Source organism: Lissotriton vulgaris, chromosome 6 (genome assembly GCF_964263255.1).
Source record: "Lissotriton vulgaris chromosome 6, aLisVul1.2, whole genome shotgun sequence".
Taxonomy (NCBI): Eukaryota; Metazoa; Chordata; class Amphibia; order Caudata; family Salamandridae; genus Lissotriton; species Lissotriton vulgaris.
This window is the reverse complement of record NC_141694.1, coordinates 1716010520-1716028234: the sequence shown is the minus strand read 5'-3', so window position 1 is coordinate 1716028234 and position 17715 is coordinate 1716010520. Positions and strand designations below refer to the sequence as shown.

General features: G+C 45.3%; 1 protein-coding gene across 4 annotated transcripts in view; it reads right to left on the bottom strand.

Annotated features, from left to right (window-relative positions):
- Nucleotides 1-17715, bottom strand: part of MARK1 (microtubule affinity regulating kinase 1) — a 452814-nt gene that overhangs the window by 25984 nt on the left and 409115 nt on the right. For all 4 annotated transcript variants that reach the window (XM_086927926.1, XM_086927925.1, XM_086927927.1 and 1 more), the window contains exon 15: nucleotides 5845-6015. In XM_086927926.1, the coding sequence (XP_086784052.1) occupies nucleotides 5845-6015 (171 nt within the window). The remainder of the gene's footprint in view (nucleotides 1-5844; nucleotides 6016-17715) is intronic.

Here is a 17715-nt window from a genome sequence, read left to right as displayed (position 1 = left end):
CACTCGAGGACAGACTCCTGCTTGACCCCATTCCGGAAAAACCTACCTCTTCCATTTACCGCAAGCTCATTAATAACATGCCTAACCCCCTGGCGACTATGCGGGAGAGATGGGTGGGTGATATAGGCAGCCTAGAGGACGACGACTGGCCAGAGGCAGTGCAGAGCCCTCGTGAAATTGCGATTAGGATTAGGTTTAGACTAGTGCAGCTTAAAATACTGCATCAGGTGTATTATTCACGCACTCAATTGTTCTCCTGGGGGAGGTGCTTGTCGCCTTTGTGCGCGAGGGGCTGCCAGGGAGAGGGGTCCTTTTTCCACATACTCTAGGACTGTCCGTATATAGTGCTTTACTGGACCAAAGTTGCACAAACAATGGAGTTAATGGTGAAATCGTCGGTGCCGATGGATCCGAGGTGGTTGCTGCTAATGATAAGAGGGGCTACTGACTGGACCAGGTATAATGAGATATGACTAGCTACTGCTGCGGGAGTGGCGAAGCGAAACACAGCCCAAAACTGGGGGGCGAGGGCGCCCCCGCAGTAGGAGCAATGGATCAGGGACCTGGATTGGTGCCAGAGGGCGGAGGAGACTGTCTATAAAGCCAGAGGGTGTATCAAGAAATGGAAAAAGGTGTGGGGCCCCTGGCGTAGATACCGGGTGGAGCGTGTTTGGTTAGTTTAATGCCGTCTGTATAACTGTACAGTCTGTCACTACAGTGTCCGTTCAAGCGATATGTACTGATGTTTGCGATATATCTTCTGATCACTGCCATGTATTGCATGAGACCTTGAGCATTTTCAATAAAAAGAATTACAAAAAAAAAAAGACTGCTGCCCCACCACTAGGGAAAGTAGTTCCCTGGCAGCAGCGGCAGTTCAAGGGCGGCAACCCACCAAGGTCCTAATGTGGCAGTCGGAAGACCGCCGTTGTCACCCCACTACGAGTCTGGCGGTCTGAGGACCGCCAGACTGGCAATATATCACTTCTCTGGATTATCTTAAAAACCAAAAACTCTGTAGACTTGGCCTAGAAATATAAAGAAAGCGGTCACAAAAGTTGGAAGAACTTTGCACCTTCTCTTATATGGTTGTTCTCTTCAATGCAAACTTAAATTGGGGGCAGCTTTTGACCCTAAGGTCTGGCCAGGATAAATGGTGGCAAACATAAATGGGTCAAACTCAGCATTGCTAGGAGTCAGGTAGGAGACATAACACTCTAATGCTCAAAACATTTTCATCAAGTCTCAGTAATGTGGCACTCTGTGGGGTGGAAGTGTGGGGATATACCATTTACTGCCCACTACAGAGAGGAGAAAATAGGTATTTGGACCGAATCGTGGTTTTGTCTCAATCAATTGTGAAATTGGAGCTACCAAAAGTACTGCAGCACGATGGTCAGGAATCTAGATCGCCTACTGCCAAGGTGCAAAATTAAAAATAAGGATAAGAATTCAGCCCCCTGGTTTAATGCGGAGTTAAAAGAACTCTGCCGTCTTCTTAGAAAGGCAGAAAGGAGCTGGAGGAGACAGTACGAAAATGTAGATAGAAAACTTTTTAAGCTAGCTGAACTCCAATATAAAACAGCAATTGCTAAAACAAAAGCCAATTTTTATGCCACCACTATCCTGAACTCCACGAATAGTACCAAAACTCTTTTTAAGATTTATAAGGACATCACCCTGCCCCCCAGCCAATGCAACAAGACAATTGCTTCACAACAGCTCTGCGATGACATCTCAGGCTATTTTCATGAGAAAATTCATAATATTGTCAGGAACTTAGTCCCCCATAATACCCAGCCTCCAGACACTGAACAGAAGGAGCCAAGTATTGAGTTAAAAACTAACTCTTTATTAACCTCGTTCCAATTATTTACCGAGGATTCCTTTGCTAATATGGCTCTTAGTGTTACTTCAGGATCCCCGGCTGATCCTATTCCCCACAGATATTGGAAACAATTTGGCAAATTACTGTTTCCACAGCTTCTTAGTACCTGCAATCAGTCCCTGGAAGAAGGTATAGTGCCAGCTGCATGGAAGCAAGCGATGGTTTTTCCGCTGCAAAAGAAGCCGTCGCTGGATCCCACATTACCTGCCAGCTTCAGGCCGATTTCCCTCCTCCTGTTCCAATAAAGATCTTGGAAAAGACAGTCAGTAGAAGCCTTTCTAAGCATCTAGAGGATAATCGGTTGCTGGATGCATTCCAATTTGGGTTCCGACCAGCACACGGGACGGAAACGGCATTGGCCACAGTGATGGACAACCTTCGACTGCGCACCGACAGAGGGGACGCGTCGATACTTATCCTTTTAGATATGTCAGCGGCCTTCGACACTGTGAGTCATGCCATGCTGCTACAAAGATTGTGGAACAACGGAGTGAGAGGAAGAGCCCTCGAGTGGCTACAGTCGTACCTCCAAGACCGCCAACAGACGGTGACCCTAGGCCAGTTTGCATCAGAAGCTTCTCCCGTCCCACAGGGGTCCTCAGTCCCATTTTATTTAATGTGTACCTGAAACCCCTATTGTCCATCATCAAATCCTTTGGTATCAGCGTTATAAATTATGCAGATGATACTCAACTGATTTTCTCCTTGTAGGGAAAGCAGGAGACCTCAGTAGAGGCATTCCAGGAGTGCATGCGGAAAACGGCGGGCTGGCTCAGGGCTAACTCGCTCCAATTGAAAGGAGGGAAAACGGATGTGATGTACTGCTCAGCTGCAAAAATCTTAAAGCACCCCATGACAGAATTTAGGCTTACCCCAGAAGAAGACTCTCTGAATCTGACCAACACCGTGCACAATTTGGGAGTGCAAATGGACGCCAATCTTCAAATGGTGTCGCAGGCCAACAAAACCATCCAAGTTGGCTTTAAACTAATTTGTATGCTGAGAAAGATCCTCCCGCTACTACCAGTCGCCTCTCGAGCCTTGGTAGTGAGGAGCTTAGTGTTGAGCAGGTTGGATTATTGCAATGCCCTGTACCTGGCTGCCCCTAAGTACATCCTCCAGGGGCTCCACAGGGTGCAGTCGGCACCAGCCAAGGTGGCTCTTAATAGACCATGGAGCTCCTCAACATCCTTGGCACTGAGAGACCTTCACTGGTTACCAATTAAAGAACGGGTCAGCTTTAAATCACTATGCATCGTCTTCAGGGCGGTTCATAGACATGGACCTTTACCATTGCAGGATAAATTCAATTGGTACGAGCCACCTAGGCAATTACGGTCTGCTAACACTGGCCTAGTCCTGGTCCCAGATTCAAACGGTCCAGAATGGGGGGCAGGGCTTTCAGTGTGGCAGCTGGACAATTATGGAATGGGCTGCCACAGGGCCTTAGGGTAGCTAGCTGCCTGCTGAAATTCAGGAAGGAGTTGAAGACCTTACTATTCCCTAGGGGCTAGTTCATCTTCTCTAATCTGGAACTGTAGGATAATCGTTAATTCTTGTCTGAGCACCAAGATACCCTTAGGGTGATAGCAGCGCTATATAAGAACACAATACAATACAATACAATATAATATCAGTAGGTTGGAATTAGCTTCCTGGAGGACAGGGAGCCCACTCCTGGACAAGATCAAAGATGCACTTTAAGTTTATAGTTGTCAGTTGGGTCTAACTCCAAAATGTCGACCTCACCATCCAATTGCAACGATAGGATGTTATAGAATATGTAACCCTTCAGAAAATATTCTCTTCTTGCACAAAAGGAAAGGTGAAGCTATGTTTTATTATTTTTCCTCACAGAATACTTGCTTATTCAGTTAGAAAAACCAATAGTGAAGGACAATATCATTTTTAGAGCCTGTACTGGGATGGAGTAGTATTTAGGCTAGGCCTTCAGTCACTCAGAAAGAAATCTATTGGTCTGACTTAAAGAGGTCTTGGTTTCCATTATGGGAGCCTATGGTCTTCAATGTCCATTTGAAGTGACCTTGGCACTCTGTGTTATTATAACCGGACCATGGTGAATGCAGACCATCCTCTTTATAGGTTTTGATGATGAATTCTTTTTCAATGAATTTTGTGATCTCAAAACCTTTAAGGTGATCTCTCAAAAATCTTGGTCATTGCAGAATACAACAGTACCCGTTGACATATTATTTGTAACTGTGTGGTGCTGTTATAAGGATTATATTGTTATTAGATCTGTACAGACGTGTACGTTTTATGTAGAGATTACACCGTATTTATATATAGAATGTGATGATTGCAAATTATGTCGTAAATATGTATTCTGAAGGTCGTTCAGAAATTCCTCAGTCTGCGCCCTTACGTTAATTCTCAGCCATGCAATAATGTCTATCGATTGACTATGCTTATAAAGCTCATGTGGCACTCTAACACAGGTGCTCTGGAGGCTTGAGACAGGAGCCCCGGGGGTCCAGCGCAACCCTGTGTGTCAGTGCCGATGTGGCGAGACCTTCCCTAACTTCCGGGTCCGGATGAATGTGAGCTGGTGTCGGAAGCAAGAGTGGAGTACAGGAGCGGTTTCCGGAGGCAAGGAACACCGGGGTCGGAGGCCGAAGCACAAAGGAGAAGGCGGGAGAGGAGAGTGACAGCAATGTCGAGGACGGAGGAGGAGCTGTTCCGGCGCAGCCGACTCCGGTTCCAGGCGTGGAGAAGAAGCAGAGAGGAGCAGGACCGTCCAGATGCCCAGAGGGAAGGAAAGACGGGCGAGGCAGCCGTGGCTCCATTATAGAGCCACAGCCTCAGGTAAGTAACACAAACAACCGCCCGCTACATGAGCGAGTGAGTTTTGACTCACGCTTACCTCACGGGCTTGTGAGGGTATTGAAAGGGGGCAGGATCTCTTTGAGGCGGTAGTCTTGTTTTTTTGGTTTACGGTGTGTAACCTGCACGTTTATGTGGGGACTAAATGTAAGGGAAGGCCTGATCTCTTCTTACCCCTCACGACTGCATTTCCACTTCTGTGGTTAACACCCTTGAAAATCTTCCCTCACACGATAACAGTGGTGACATGGTGAAGGACCTAACAATTCCTCTTCCTGCCTGGGCATTAATGGACTGTGCATTTGTTTTCCCAAGGGTACTCCGCTCCGGAGAACAGAGGAACAAGGGGAAAATCAAGACAATCCCGACAGTGAAGAAACTGGAAGGACAAAGCAAAGGGGAAGATCTGAAAAGCCCACAAAAGAACAACCCAGAGTACTTGAGACTGTTCATTCAGTGGAAATCTCAAATAAAGCGTTGTATTGAGCAAATAATATCTGCTGTCTAGTCCTGTAATGGACACCTAAAACAGGTCATCAACACCTGCTTACAAAACGACGTGTCAGAATGCTGCGGCTCCTTCATGCTAAGGCTTCTTCATTGAAGTGAATTTGAGATCCACTTACAAGCTGCCAGTCTCTTACAGTTCTTTCAAGTACCTTCTCTCTCCACCCCAAAGTATTAGCCAAAAACACAAAAAAATATTTATATTGTATCCTGTATTACATCATATGTTATTTTGTGAGTTCCTGCCTTGGTGATGGCATTGCTGTTTCCAGGCTCCTGTGGTTTCCACTTCTGGAATCCAGATTGTGGATTCCTGGAAGCTGTGAAGGACAGTAGCTGAGGATCTAGCCCAAGGGTCTCCAAACCGGTCCTGGGGGGCCGAATCCATGCCAGATTGTTTGGATATCCCCATTGAGATGCATGTAGTTATTTTAAAAATCTGGCATGGATCCGGCCCTCCAGGACCGGTTTGGAGACTCCTGATTCTAGCCGGATATGGGGCTGTTCTTGCTGGCTCAATAAAGAACTCGTTTCCTGTGCCTCAAGTTTCCAAAAGTGTGAACCTTAACATCATTATGAATTTCTTCCAGATGTGTAAAACGTACCTCGGTCGATAAGCTTCAGTGCCGTCTTTGATAGTTGGCAATGGAACTTTGACGGGGTGACCAGATGCAGACATGGACTTCTGGTGTCGAGGTCGAGCTGAAGGCACAGCAGACCCAGATGTCACAGATGATCCGGCTGAAGAATTGCTGCTTCCAGACATTTCTGTTAAACTATAAAGAAAATACAAATAAACATACAAAAAACATGAGCGGTGGCCTCACAATTTGTAGTACCTATATTTGAATAGAAACATGAAAAATATGGCTGTTTGTTTGATATTAGTTAGTTTAAGCAACATCAGCTTGTATAATATGAGAAACATCAGCTTTTATAATATGATAGTCTTCATAATGGTATGGCTTTTGACCTTTTCACTATAGAGATTGTTAATCCAATTCTCAACAACTGCAGAAGCAGAATCTCTGGTCTCCAAGGTGATGACAGACAGCAAAAAATGCATCTTTTAAAAACACAAAACAGTTAAAGCCGCCTTTTCTCTAGTGGGCTGGGTCAGTGTCCTGAACAACAATTTAGTGACCATGTGATCAAAGATTATTTTTTTTAAAACTAACAGTACAGCATAAAAAGGTTTTAATTTTGACACAAAACAATAGCTCACTATAGGCTATAAACTCTGCCTCAGGGTCTCTCTGGGACAAAGTTGCAAGCATGCACCTCGTCTTTTCCATACCCTTTGGACACTCAGCAACCTGGCCACAATGGAAACTCAAAGATGGCCGCAGCATATCAGACACTAAGACAATCTTCAACAAACCCAACCATTTTGACACTGTAATTGTGAAGATGTCTTTACCAACCTTCCATAATACAAAAACACAGTTACAGTTTTGGAGGATCAGAGCACATATCCTTAGCTCAAAGAAAAGGTAGAACACAGATTGTACAGCCGTGCATTGTTCTTCAATCATACACATACAGAATAGGAATGTGCGCAGCAGAAATGTATATTTAAACACACAGAGGAGGCATTTAGACTGAATACCAAAAACACAAATATAGAAGGACAAAATATAGTGTCAAAAATATTGAGGACAATAATATAGTGAATTTCAATGGTTTTTAAATGCTAATTTCTAACTATAAATTGCATGAAACCTATGGTTTTTTCAGGGAATTTCAATGTTTTTTTTAAAATGCTAACTTCTAACTATGCCTACAAAGTTAGGACATGTGAAGAAAGAGAAAGAAAAGCACAGCAAGAAGCAAGACAAATGTAGAAAGAGGCAACAGAAGTCCAGAAAGACTAAGAAAAGTGCAGGAAGAAGCAAGAGATGTGCAGAAAGAACCAACAGAGCAGCAGAAAGTCCTCCTGTGCCCCCAACTTTCTAGTGACAGGTATTGGTGGTAACTGACTCTGACTAACCAAGACCGGAGCCAGTGCTATGCTAAAAGACACTTGGAATACAGTGAAAACACCTACATACACTAGGGAACACTATGCATTGGGGTACCCCTGTAATTAGCATGACCTCATCTGTATTTGCCATGAATTAGTGCCTGGGTCATTGCATGAGTACATGGCTAGTGACTGGATGATTAGAGTGCTGCAATGACAGTGCTTGGTGATTTTATAACTGCTTGGGTTTTGGCGGATTGATTGGATAAGTTCATGATGCTAAATGGCTGATTTAAGAAGTGCATGGGTAGTGACAGAGATTTCTGGAGTGCATGGGTACAGCCTGGTTAATTGGAGGAGTGAATCAGTACTGTGTAGGTGGTTAGAGGTCTGCATGTGTTAGTGCCTGGGTCACTCCATGAGTAAAGGGGTACTGACTAGATTAGAGTACTGCAAGGAGAGTGCATGGTGAATTTATAAGTGCCTGGGTTTTGGCGAAGTGATTGGATAAGTACATGGTGCTCGCTGGGTGATTGGAGGAGTGCAATGACTGGACTGCATGGGTACTACTCACAGTATTGTAGCAGTGCATGAGTTAGTGCATGGGTCATTGCATGAGTGCATGGGTAGTGACTGGATGATTAGAGTGCATGGTTAATTTATAACTGCTTGGGTTTAGGTGGAGTGATTGCATAAGTACATACATGTCACATCAGGCCCCGTCCCCTCCCTTCACCACTGTGCAAACGTGACCTCTGGCGGGTTTTAATTTGGGGGATTAATTCCCCTTGAATCCTGAGGGTCCCTGGGGGCAACTAGCCCATCATGTACCTCCAGTAAGCGCCACAGAACTGCGTTGCAGAGAGGTGGTCAAAGGCCACGCCCCTTTTTACACCTCTCTGCAACGCAACTCTGTGGCGCTTACTGGACGCGCCTGGTGGGCTAGTTGGCCCCCAGGGACACTCAGGATTCAAGGGGACTTAATTCCCCAACTTAAAACGCGCCACAGGGCGGGTTTGCACACTTGTCGCACCAGGCCACATTGGGGGATTAAGTCCCCTTGAGTCCTGAGGGTCCCTGGGGGCCAACTAGCCCACCAGCTACCTCCAGTAAGCACCAAAGTGCTGCGTTGCAGCGTGGTGTAAAAAGGGGGCATGGCCTTGGACCAGCTCTCCGCAAGGCAGCTCCCTGGCGTTTACTAGAGGTACCTAGTCGGCTATTTGGCCCCCAGGGACCCTCAGGATTCAAGGGGACTTAAACCCCCAACTTAAAACGGGCCACAGGCGCGTTTGCACAGAGGTGCAGGGAGGGGGCGGGGCCTGATGTGACAAGTGTGCAAATACACCGTGTGGCGCATTTTAAGTTAGGGGATTAAGTCCCCTTGAATCCTGAGGGTCCCTGGGGGCCAACTAGCCCACTAGGTACCTCCAGTATGCGCCAGGGAGCTGCGTTGCAGAGAGGTATCCGGAGGCCACGCCCCGTTTTACACCTCTCTGCAACACAGCTCTTTTGCGCTTACTGGAGGTACCTGGTGGGCTAGTTGGCCCCCAGGGCCCTCAGGATTGAAGGGGACTTAATCCCCCAATTTACAATGTGCCAAGGGGTGATTTGCACACTTGGTATGTCAGGCTCCGCCCCCTCCCTGCACCACTGTGCCAATGCGCCCCCTGGCGTGTTGTAAATTACGGGATTAATTACACTTGAGTCCTGAGGGTCCCTGGGGGCCAACTAGCCCACCAGGTACCTCCAGTAAGCACGACAAAGCTGTGTTGCAGTGAGGTGTAAAAAGGGCTGTGACCTCTGAACACCTCTCTGCAACGCAGACCCCATCCCCGGGGGCAGGCCCTATCTGTTGGGGGCCATGGGGGGACCCCAATTTCCCCACGGTCCCGCAGACTCCCCGCCGCCTGCGAGAGCGGCATTGCTTTTCCACAAGGGGAGCTGCTAACATGCGCTCTCCTTGTGGAAAAGCAATTCGGTTTGGATTTTGTAAGCAGGAGCAGGAAATCTGCTCTCTCTTACAAAGTCCAAACCAAAGTTTGCTATGACATGGCGGGAGCCGCACGGCTCCCATCCTGCCATAGCAAACAGCAGTGTCCCAGGGGTGGGCACCCCGGGACACTGCAAGAGCCGGCCCTAGGGGGTGGCGCGCCCCAGGACCAAGGAGGGCTCCAGGAGGGGGGCCACACGGCCGCCCTCCCAATGTGATTGAAGCCCCTAGTGGTGGTCCCCGGGTTTGGGGGTCCGTAATGGACCCCCACATTTGCATTTTAGAGCCCCAGGGAGGTGGTGGTCCCCGGGGCGTGAGGGGGGGCTCGAGCCCCCACACACAGGTTTATTTATTTCCATTTAAAATCCCCAGGGGCGGTGGTCCCCGTGGCAGCGCGGGGGCAGTGGCAGCGCGGGGGCAGTGTGCCCCCGCAAATAATTAATAAAAGCCCTGTGGGTGGCAGTCCCCGAGGATTGGGGGTCCTTGGAAGCCCACCCGCACATTAAAAAATTAGCCCCGGGGGGGTGGTGGGTGGTCCCGGGCCTGCGGGGGGCTGAGTTCCCCCCTACAACTCATAAATCTTGCCCCAGGGAGGTGGCGGTCCCCGGGGAAGTGTGGGGGGGATTGCCCCCCACCACGTTTTTCTCAGTGCCCCCAGGACCTGGCCCACCCAGGGGTTTCAATACAACGAAGCACGGGAAAACGAGCTTCGGTTTTTGAAAATGTTCTCTGCCGGATTCGCGACCCCCCAGCGTGAATTTGGCCAATTTTTTTTTTTTTTTAAATATGCTATTTTGGGCCCTTGGGGTCCTTGCGGGACTTCCTGAGCAGGTCTAAGGGGTCAGGGCATTTCTACCCTGACCCCTTTTCTTTTTTTACACCTTTGTTTTTCTGTTTTCTTGTGACTCGGTTCTACCGAGTCACAGATGGCTGCCAACACTTCCAGGTTTGGAGTGTTGGCAGCTCGTGGTCGGGAGGGTTTGCGGATCCACCGCGGCCATAGATATTGATATTTTTTTTTTTTTAATTTCTCAGCAACTACTGAACGGATTTACTCCACTTTTAAAAAGGTCGCTTTCTGAGCCAAGCAGTACCTTTTTGCCAATTTTTTTGTCATTCCATTCAGCAGTTCGGGCTGCAGCCTTGACTCTTATTTTTTAAATTTATCAGCAACTACAGAACTACAGAATGGATTTACGCCATTTTTTTAAAAAAAGGTCACTTTCTGAACCAAGAGCAACCTTTTTGCCAAATTTCGTTTAATTCCGCAGTCTGGGCTGTAGCCTTGGCTAAAATTTCCTATGGAAATTAACATGGAGAAAACACTTTTCGGGACCCCACTTTTTCTCAGCCCCCACTTGACAAATCACCCCCAAACTTTCAGGATAGGAGCTGACCTGGATAGACCTTTTTTTTTGGAGAATTTTGCAAAGATTAGTCGAACAGTGCCAAAGTTATTGGCAAAACAAAAAACCCCTTTTCAATAGAAACGAGGTCCTAACTATAACTACCCACTGGCGACAATCTGAGAATGGACAAGATGTCTGCAGAGGGTAATAAAAAAATCTATGTAGACAGATATCCTTAAACGTTTTAAGTAGGAATGTTTTGTCATTATTTCTCCAATTTAAGCAAAACAAGCCTTTGGTGTGAACACGACTAAGACTGTATTGAATGAATTTAGAAACTCTGTGGTTTGGTTGTGGATTTTTAGATAACTCTTGCCCTCAGGATAGCCTGCTTCTGCCAACTGGTCCCCCGATCAGTGTTTTGAAAAGAGACCGCTTTACCAAATACAGCCTTTCAGATCTCAAGGTGGGATTCAATCCAAATACACAGAATAGAATTATTTGCTTAATTGTGACCTGTCATATTAGGTGTCTGTGAAAACCAGTTTTTGGCTTTCCCTCCCAGTGGTTTTCCAGTGTGGACGAAAAGGCTCAGCTATATTTCAAAAGCAGCTGCTGGTCTTCGAAGGGCATTACTAGTAGGTTCGGGTAGCAGGCGGAACTTGGGACTTGCTGAAAGACTCACAAAGCTCTGTCATCGGTTCGCAGGGGGACAGTCTGGGAAGTTATAGATGCCTGTAGCAGCGCTGGTATGCGACTTGCAAAGTAAGCATTCACTTCAAATTAACTTTAGTGGAGCAACGAGCTTTGTGTGCTGCTAAACACATGGTCTATAACTCATCTTGAGGATCCAAATGCAACACAAACAGGTGGAATTAGAAGGTGGAAGAAAGTACATGTAGGGATGAGAGTTTACGTGAAAGGAACTGAGAGTATGACTGGCAGGCAGAAGGAGAAACATTTGACCACTGAAAAAAACACTCCCTCATGAAATACAATCAAAATTGCTCATAATAATATTTGTGTTTCAGAGGGAACTAGCTGGAACCATTCAGCTGTCTATTCTGTGATGGACCATCCCACCTCCTAAAGTACATGGCACGACTTCTCTAAAATGCTACATGGAAAATACATTGAAGCGTTGCTAAATCTTAATGTTACTGTTGGGAAGGAAACAGTGCTAAACATGTGCGTTATGAAGCCTTCACCAGGGGAAACCACCTGCTTTTAAATTAGCACACTTTCATTGTATCCAGCTAAAGTTCCAAGGGGCAGCTACTTTTCTAGGTTCAACCTAGTTTTGGATAACAACTAATAGCTTGTATAGAAGCAGACAGACCACTCCTTTGTTACTTTTGGTATCATCTGAAGACTATATGAAAATGCCTGAATGTTTTCTTAGAACCCATTAGCCTGATGTTTTCTAGGTAGCATGTTGAAAAGAAAAACATTTGTAAAATGCAGCACAGCAAACTGAATCCCTTCTAGATGCTTACTTGCAGAAGGCAAAGGATCATAGCTGCTAGAAGAGTATTACATGTTGTGTCTGGCAGTCTGTCTGTATGCCATAGAGAATATGTGCATGAGGAGAACACAAAAGACTTTTGGTAGCCACACATGTAAAATGGCATCAGACATTAGACTTGCACCATCTTAAGGAAAATGGCTAAACTTTTTGTTTTTTCTCAGAGTAATTTGTGATTTTTCAGTCTATGCACTTTTTGGTGAAGCAGTGACTTGAAGCCTACTCTACTATTTACAAGGTGCCATTATGGTGCGGTGTTGGAGGTCCAGTGCTTAGTGTATATCACAGGTCTATTCTGAAAGTCAGAAGCATCTGGAGAAACATTTGGTGTTTTGGGAATGCCAGGTACAGTGACACAAGACAAGACAGGATTTGAAGATAGTTCCAATTAGTAAGCCTTTGTCTTCAAGGTGCAGACCCATGGTGCGGATAGAAGCTTCAGGGTTACAGGGAAGGATGCATTCATAAACTTAGGCTAAAGTGATACAACAGTAGTCATAAATGAATTGCATTGAGGTTTTCAGACAACCAAAAGTGCAATGAACGCAGATACAGTGCAAAAGCAAAGGTTAGAGCACAGTGTAAAGTTGGCCCACTTCTTTGCAGACTAGTGAGAAGTAGGATATGTTTAAAGTCAAACATTATTTAAAGGCTTACCGAGAGAAGGGCTGTATGTGCTGGCTTGGATCGGATAATGTTTTATAGGTGGCTATTACTTTGCCGCCTTCCTTTTCGATAGTTTGGTGTCGCATTTTGTCTGTTTTCTGCAGGGGTTGAAGCAGTATGCCTACGATTTAGCATAGAGTTGGAATCGAAATGTTTGGGATGAGTAGAACAATATACCCCCATACTGTCATATTAGTTAAATTTCTAAAGTGGTGTCTTGGCGCTAGCTTTATAGGCAGTACAAAGGAAACTGAATACCAGAGACTCCGTGTTCAACAACCAAGTTTTCAAAGCTTTCCGGAACGGGCAAAGCTTTGATGCGCATTGGCTGAGCATCCCAAGCTTTTGTTGTTCCCAACACAAAGCTTCTTCCTCCTCACTCAGACCGTTTGAAGCTGGGGACTACTACACATTTGGCTGATGCAGATCGTTGGGCCCTACCTATGGTGTACCATTTAAAACAGTTGTTTAGGAAATCCAGGTCTAGGGCAGGTAGCACTTTATAAGCAATACAGAGTGCTTTGAAGGTGATTCTCTCTCTTATGGGGAGCCACTGAAGTTTCCTAACTGATTGGGACACAGAGTGATATTTTGAGACCTTCAGTAGAAGTCTGGCTGCTGCGTTTTACAGAGTTTGCAGTTTATTCTGTAAGCATTGGTGTGTGTTAAGAAGTAGCCCATACAGAAGTCTAACTTTGACACCAGTGACGTGACAAGCGTTTTCTGAAGATTCGCTGGGATATAGGGTAATATCTTCTTTATTGTCCTGAGGGTAAAAAAGGCAGCGGAGGTCACAGCATTGACTTGGTCTATAGCTCAGGCTATCATCCACCAAAACTCCCAGGTCACAGGTTTTGATAACTGGTGTGGGGAGGTAGCCCAGTTCCTGTGGCAACCAAGTCAGGGTCCAATAAGAGGTCTGGGCTCCAAACAGTAAAACTTCGATTTTTCCAGAATTGAGTTTTAGACAATTTTTATTCATTCATATACTGACCGCCTGCATACAGTCACAGAATCTGGGTCCAATGGCAGTGCCTTCACTGGCCAGGGATATGACAATCTTGCATAGTCTGCGTAGGAAGCAAGGGAAAAGCCAAAGGATTTTATTAAGGCAGTCAGTGAGGTAAAAAACATTTAAAAAAAGGTCGGACTGAGCGAGGACCCGTGAAGGACCCTGCATCGTGTGATCTGGTTAGTGTGATACTTCAGCAACTAAGGACTCTGTTGTAGTCCATTCAGGTACAGGAAGAACACCAGCATCTATAGCTTAAACTTGGAGGCACAGTCTTTCTACCTCTATGATTTGGACAAGTACTAGTTTCTTAACCTCGTCTAAAGTAATTCTGTGTGAATTTTAGACTGGGCGATATACAATATCTGCAGTGGGAACAAGTATTGAAAAATAAATGGGGAAAGGAGTGGGCTTGGGAGACTCCTAGGCTATTGGTATCTTTATTGACACATTCTCTTACCTGGATTCATTGCATTCAGTTTCACAGGACCAACCAAACAATTTTCAGACAGTGCCCAAAAAATCTCCAGCGAGTTTCTATTTTCTCTGGAGGAATAGCGTGACATATATGAACCTTGTCACAGTCAAGAACTGTCACTAGTTCCTTCTTCATATCTACCCAGGTCGAGGTCCAAGAGCAACCCATGATTTGTCAATCACAGAATGTACAGAATTGCAGGCAATCTTACACTTTTGAGAGAATTCTCTATCACCCTATAATAGAAAATAGACATTGAACAGCTGCTTGCCAAGGCTTTGCATCAGCACTGTTACAGGGGAAATATGTTAAAAGTCCAGGGTTTTTAACTGAAGTACAAAAGCAAAAGTCTACAATTTATGTTCAACCAAATTAAATGTGTCTATTTTTCCCCACATGGCTTTGATGGGCAGAAACTGGCTCTTTCTTTGCTATTCTCATCCATGCAATTCTCTCCCATGCCACCCTTCATTCCTACTTTCTCCACCTTTCAACTTTCTTTAACCAACTTGTATTTCCTTTCGACGAACCTACCACTGATTCTGAGCCGCATCATGCTCCATGTCTACATCCCCCTGGTACCTCCTCAGCCTGAATGAACCTGCCCTGCCACCAATTTCGTTATTGATCATTTGCTAGAGCCTGGTTCCTCCACTAAGTTAAAAAAAAAAAAATCTGTTTATTAGGAAAAAACAAGCAGATCAAGACATGTAGGAATAATTTGAGCATAGGACAAGGTAACTACAAAACCTCTCAACGCATGGCGCCCACACACATTCAACGTAGATTTCACCCACAGTACATGATTACAACTCTCCACTCAACATTTATAGGATACAACCCTTAGTACTCATGCACTGAAGCTACAAACCAAAAATATGTTCTTCCCTAATGTCACAGAGTGACCTGCGGGCTCATTTTGATTTGTAGGTTTTTTGTCGCTTTCTGTAATTTTGTTGTGCACTCGAATTTGAGGCAAGATTTGTTACTTGAGATAAACAGGAAACACTGGTATTGGAACCCTTTTGTTCAGAGAGGTGTTGATCGCTTGGGGAGGGAATGGCCAGAAAGTCATGCGGGTGTCAGTAACCTTGCTGGACATAGTGTAGCCAGGAAAACCAGGCAGTCGTGTTTTTAAATGACACCTTCAGTTTCTTTACGGTGTGCTTGGTGACCTTCACTATATTTGTAGATTTATAAAGCGCGGCTTATCACCAGTGAGGGTATCCAGACGCTGCCCATTGGCACAGAGAGATTACGTGATTTGCCCAAATCACCGGTTGTTGAGCAGGATACCAAAACAGGAACCCGGATCCCCAACTCCCAAGTCGGCCGCTCTGGCCGCAGCACCACATCCTCACTGCTGTTTCATTACTGTGCACCTGGTGTCCTTCACTAGTATAAGGAATCAGACAGATTAGGGGATGTGGGAATCAGGGCTTATCTTGGTGCAGACGTCCGGTTGTGCCAGCACATTTGAACCGATACCTAAAAGGGAATTCTTTCCTTTTGAGAGACAGGAATGATTTTCTATGTCAACCCTAAGGGATTATTCATTCGAATTAAATGAGCATCAACACGATGTTCTACTGCTGTCATTTGTAATGTTTAGAATGGCCTGCTGTCCACGAACATCTACATGTAAAGGTTGACTATCCGGAAAAAAGTATGCTTAAGGTAAAACAGAATTAGCCACTCACTTCTGTAAAGGAAAGAGATACTGAAAAAGAATCACATGTTGAGTGCTGCAGTAATGAGGATTCTGACGCAAGCCGTATGTGCACCCGATTTCGAATTACAATTCTGAGCTTAGATCTGGATTTTTACCTGTGCGCGTTCCGTCTGGTAAACTGCATGCTGCCAAAGTACTGTGGTATGTGAAATACGGTGTTCTAAAGTGAGTCATAAAGACTGTTGCCATACATTATTTGTCAGTATGATGCCAAAACTTTTAGATGTGCGCCAAAATGCCCAGCTGCTGTGTGATAAGAGCATTTCCCCAAGGTAGCTTTTGCATTCAATTTAAGCTAAATATTCTGAACGAGATTCCGAATGTCCACAGAGCAGTTAATTGCAGTGTTTCTTGCATTATTTTAATAGCCTAGTTTATATTTAAAGCACATAGCCGACGAGATCTATAAAGGCTTAATTTAAACTATACTTGAGGAAACAAAGAGTCTCACTGGCGCTTGTAGCTTACAGGATCTTCTGGAAATAACTTATTCCTGACAATGTCTTGATGTCCTCTAGCAAAAAATAAACAAAAGCAATCCTCAAAAGACAACAGATGGCCAGGAGACACGCCCCCTCACAATCGCAGGAGCAGAAAGTCACACCTCAAGAACTTTACATAATAGGTAATGTAAGCTGTAGAGCTCTGTGGAATGATACATCCCAGGTTGACATCTACGTATGACCTATGGGCCCAGTGGGAACACTCTTTCTCTGAAACTCAGAAATCAATGAAGACCACTGTGTGGGGGTAATCTTTACACTGGTTAGTTGCAACCTGCGAGAATATATGGTGAAAATACATCCAACGCATGACCTTCCACCAAGATAACCCCCCTACCCCACGGATCTGCCGAGGCAACAGCGTAGAGCGCTCCTTCCTACACCTGGTGTTCAAAGATTGGAACGAACTTCTCTTCCACCTCTGGATGCCTCATCGCCCGGACAATTCAGGATAGGGCTCAAGACCTGGCAGTTCAAATCAACAGATCGCCTCGATGCAGCTAGATTCTCCAGCGCCTTCAGACCCTCATGGGGGATTTGCTGCGCTTTATTGATTGCTACATTTTGTACAGTGCTTTTTACATTTTTTTATTTCTATTATTTAGAGTGTTTTATAAGCGCGCACATGACCCATGGGTATCATCAGAGCGCTGTACAAAGGGTTGAAAGAGCAAGATGAAGGGTATTGACAGATAAATCAAAGTAAAGAGTCACAATGGGCTGTTGCAACATATAGCACAATTACACAACAGTCGGTTCATTAATATTCCATTCATCTTCATTGTTCTAGCAACTTCTGCTCTGAAACTCTTCGGATCCAGCTACCCGAGGAGCAAAGTTTGAGGGTTCTCAAGTAAACTACGTCTCTCTGGTCCATCTAAAAGCCATTGTCCTTGATAAAATTCTTGTGTCCTAGGGCTCTGAAGACTATGCAAGGAATCTAATCATCAGTATCTTTTTTACCTCTTTTTTTAACAAATGGTCGATGGGTTAGAGCGTCTCTTGTGTGGCAAGGAGTTCCAGGTCCTTGGCGCTTCCCCGGAGAAGAATCGTGTGCAAGTTTTTTGTTTTCGGAATCTAGTAAGCTCAAGCCTGAGAGAGTTAGCACTTCTTAGGTAGCAGCTGCCACCGGAGATTCGAATCTTTTCTGCCAGGTAACTTAGTTCTTTGAAATGCAATGCTTTGTGTGTGAGGCAGGCAATAATCAGTTGAGTTCTTGACTCAAGGGGAAGCCAGTTTAGATAACTAAGCAATACGG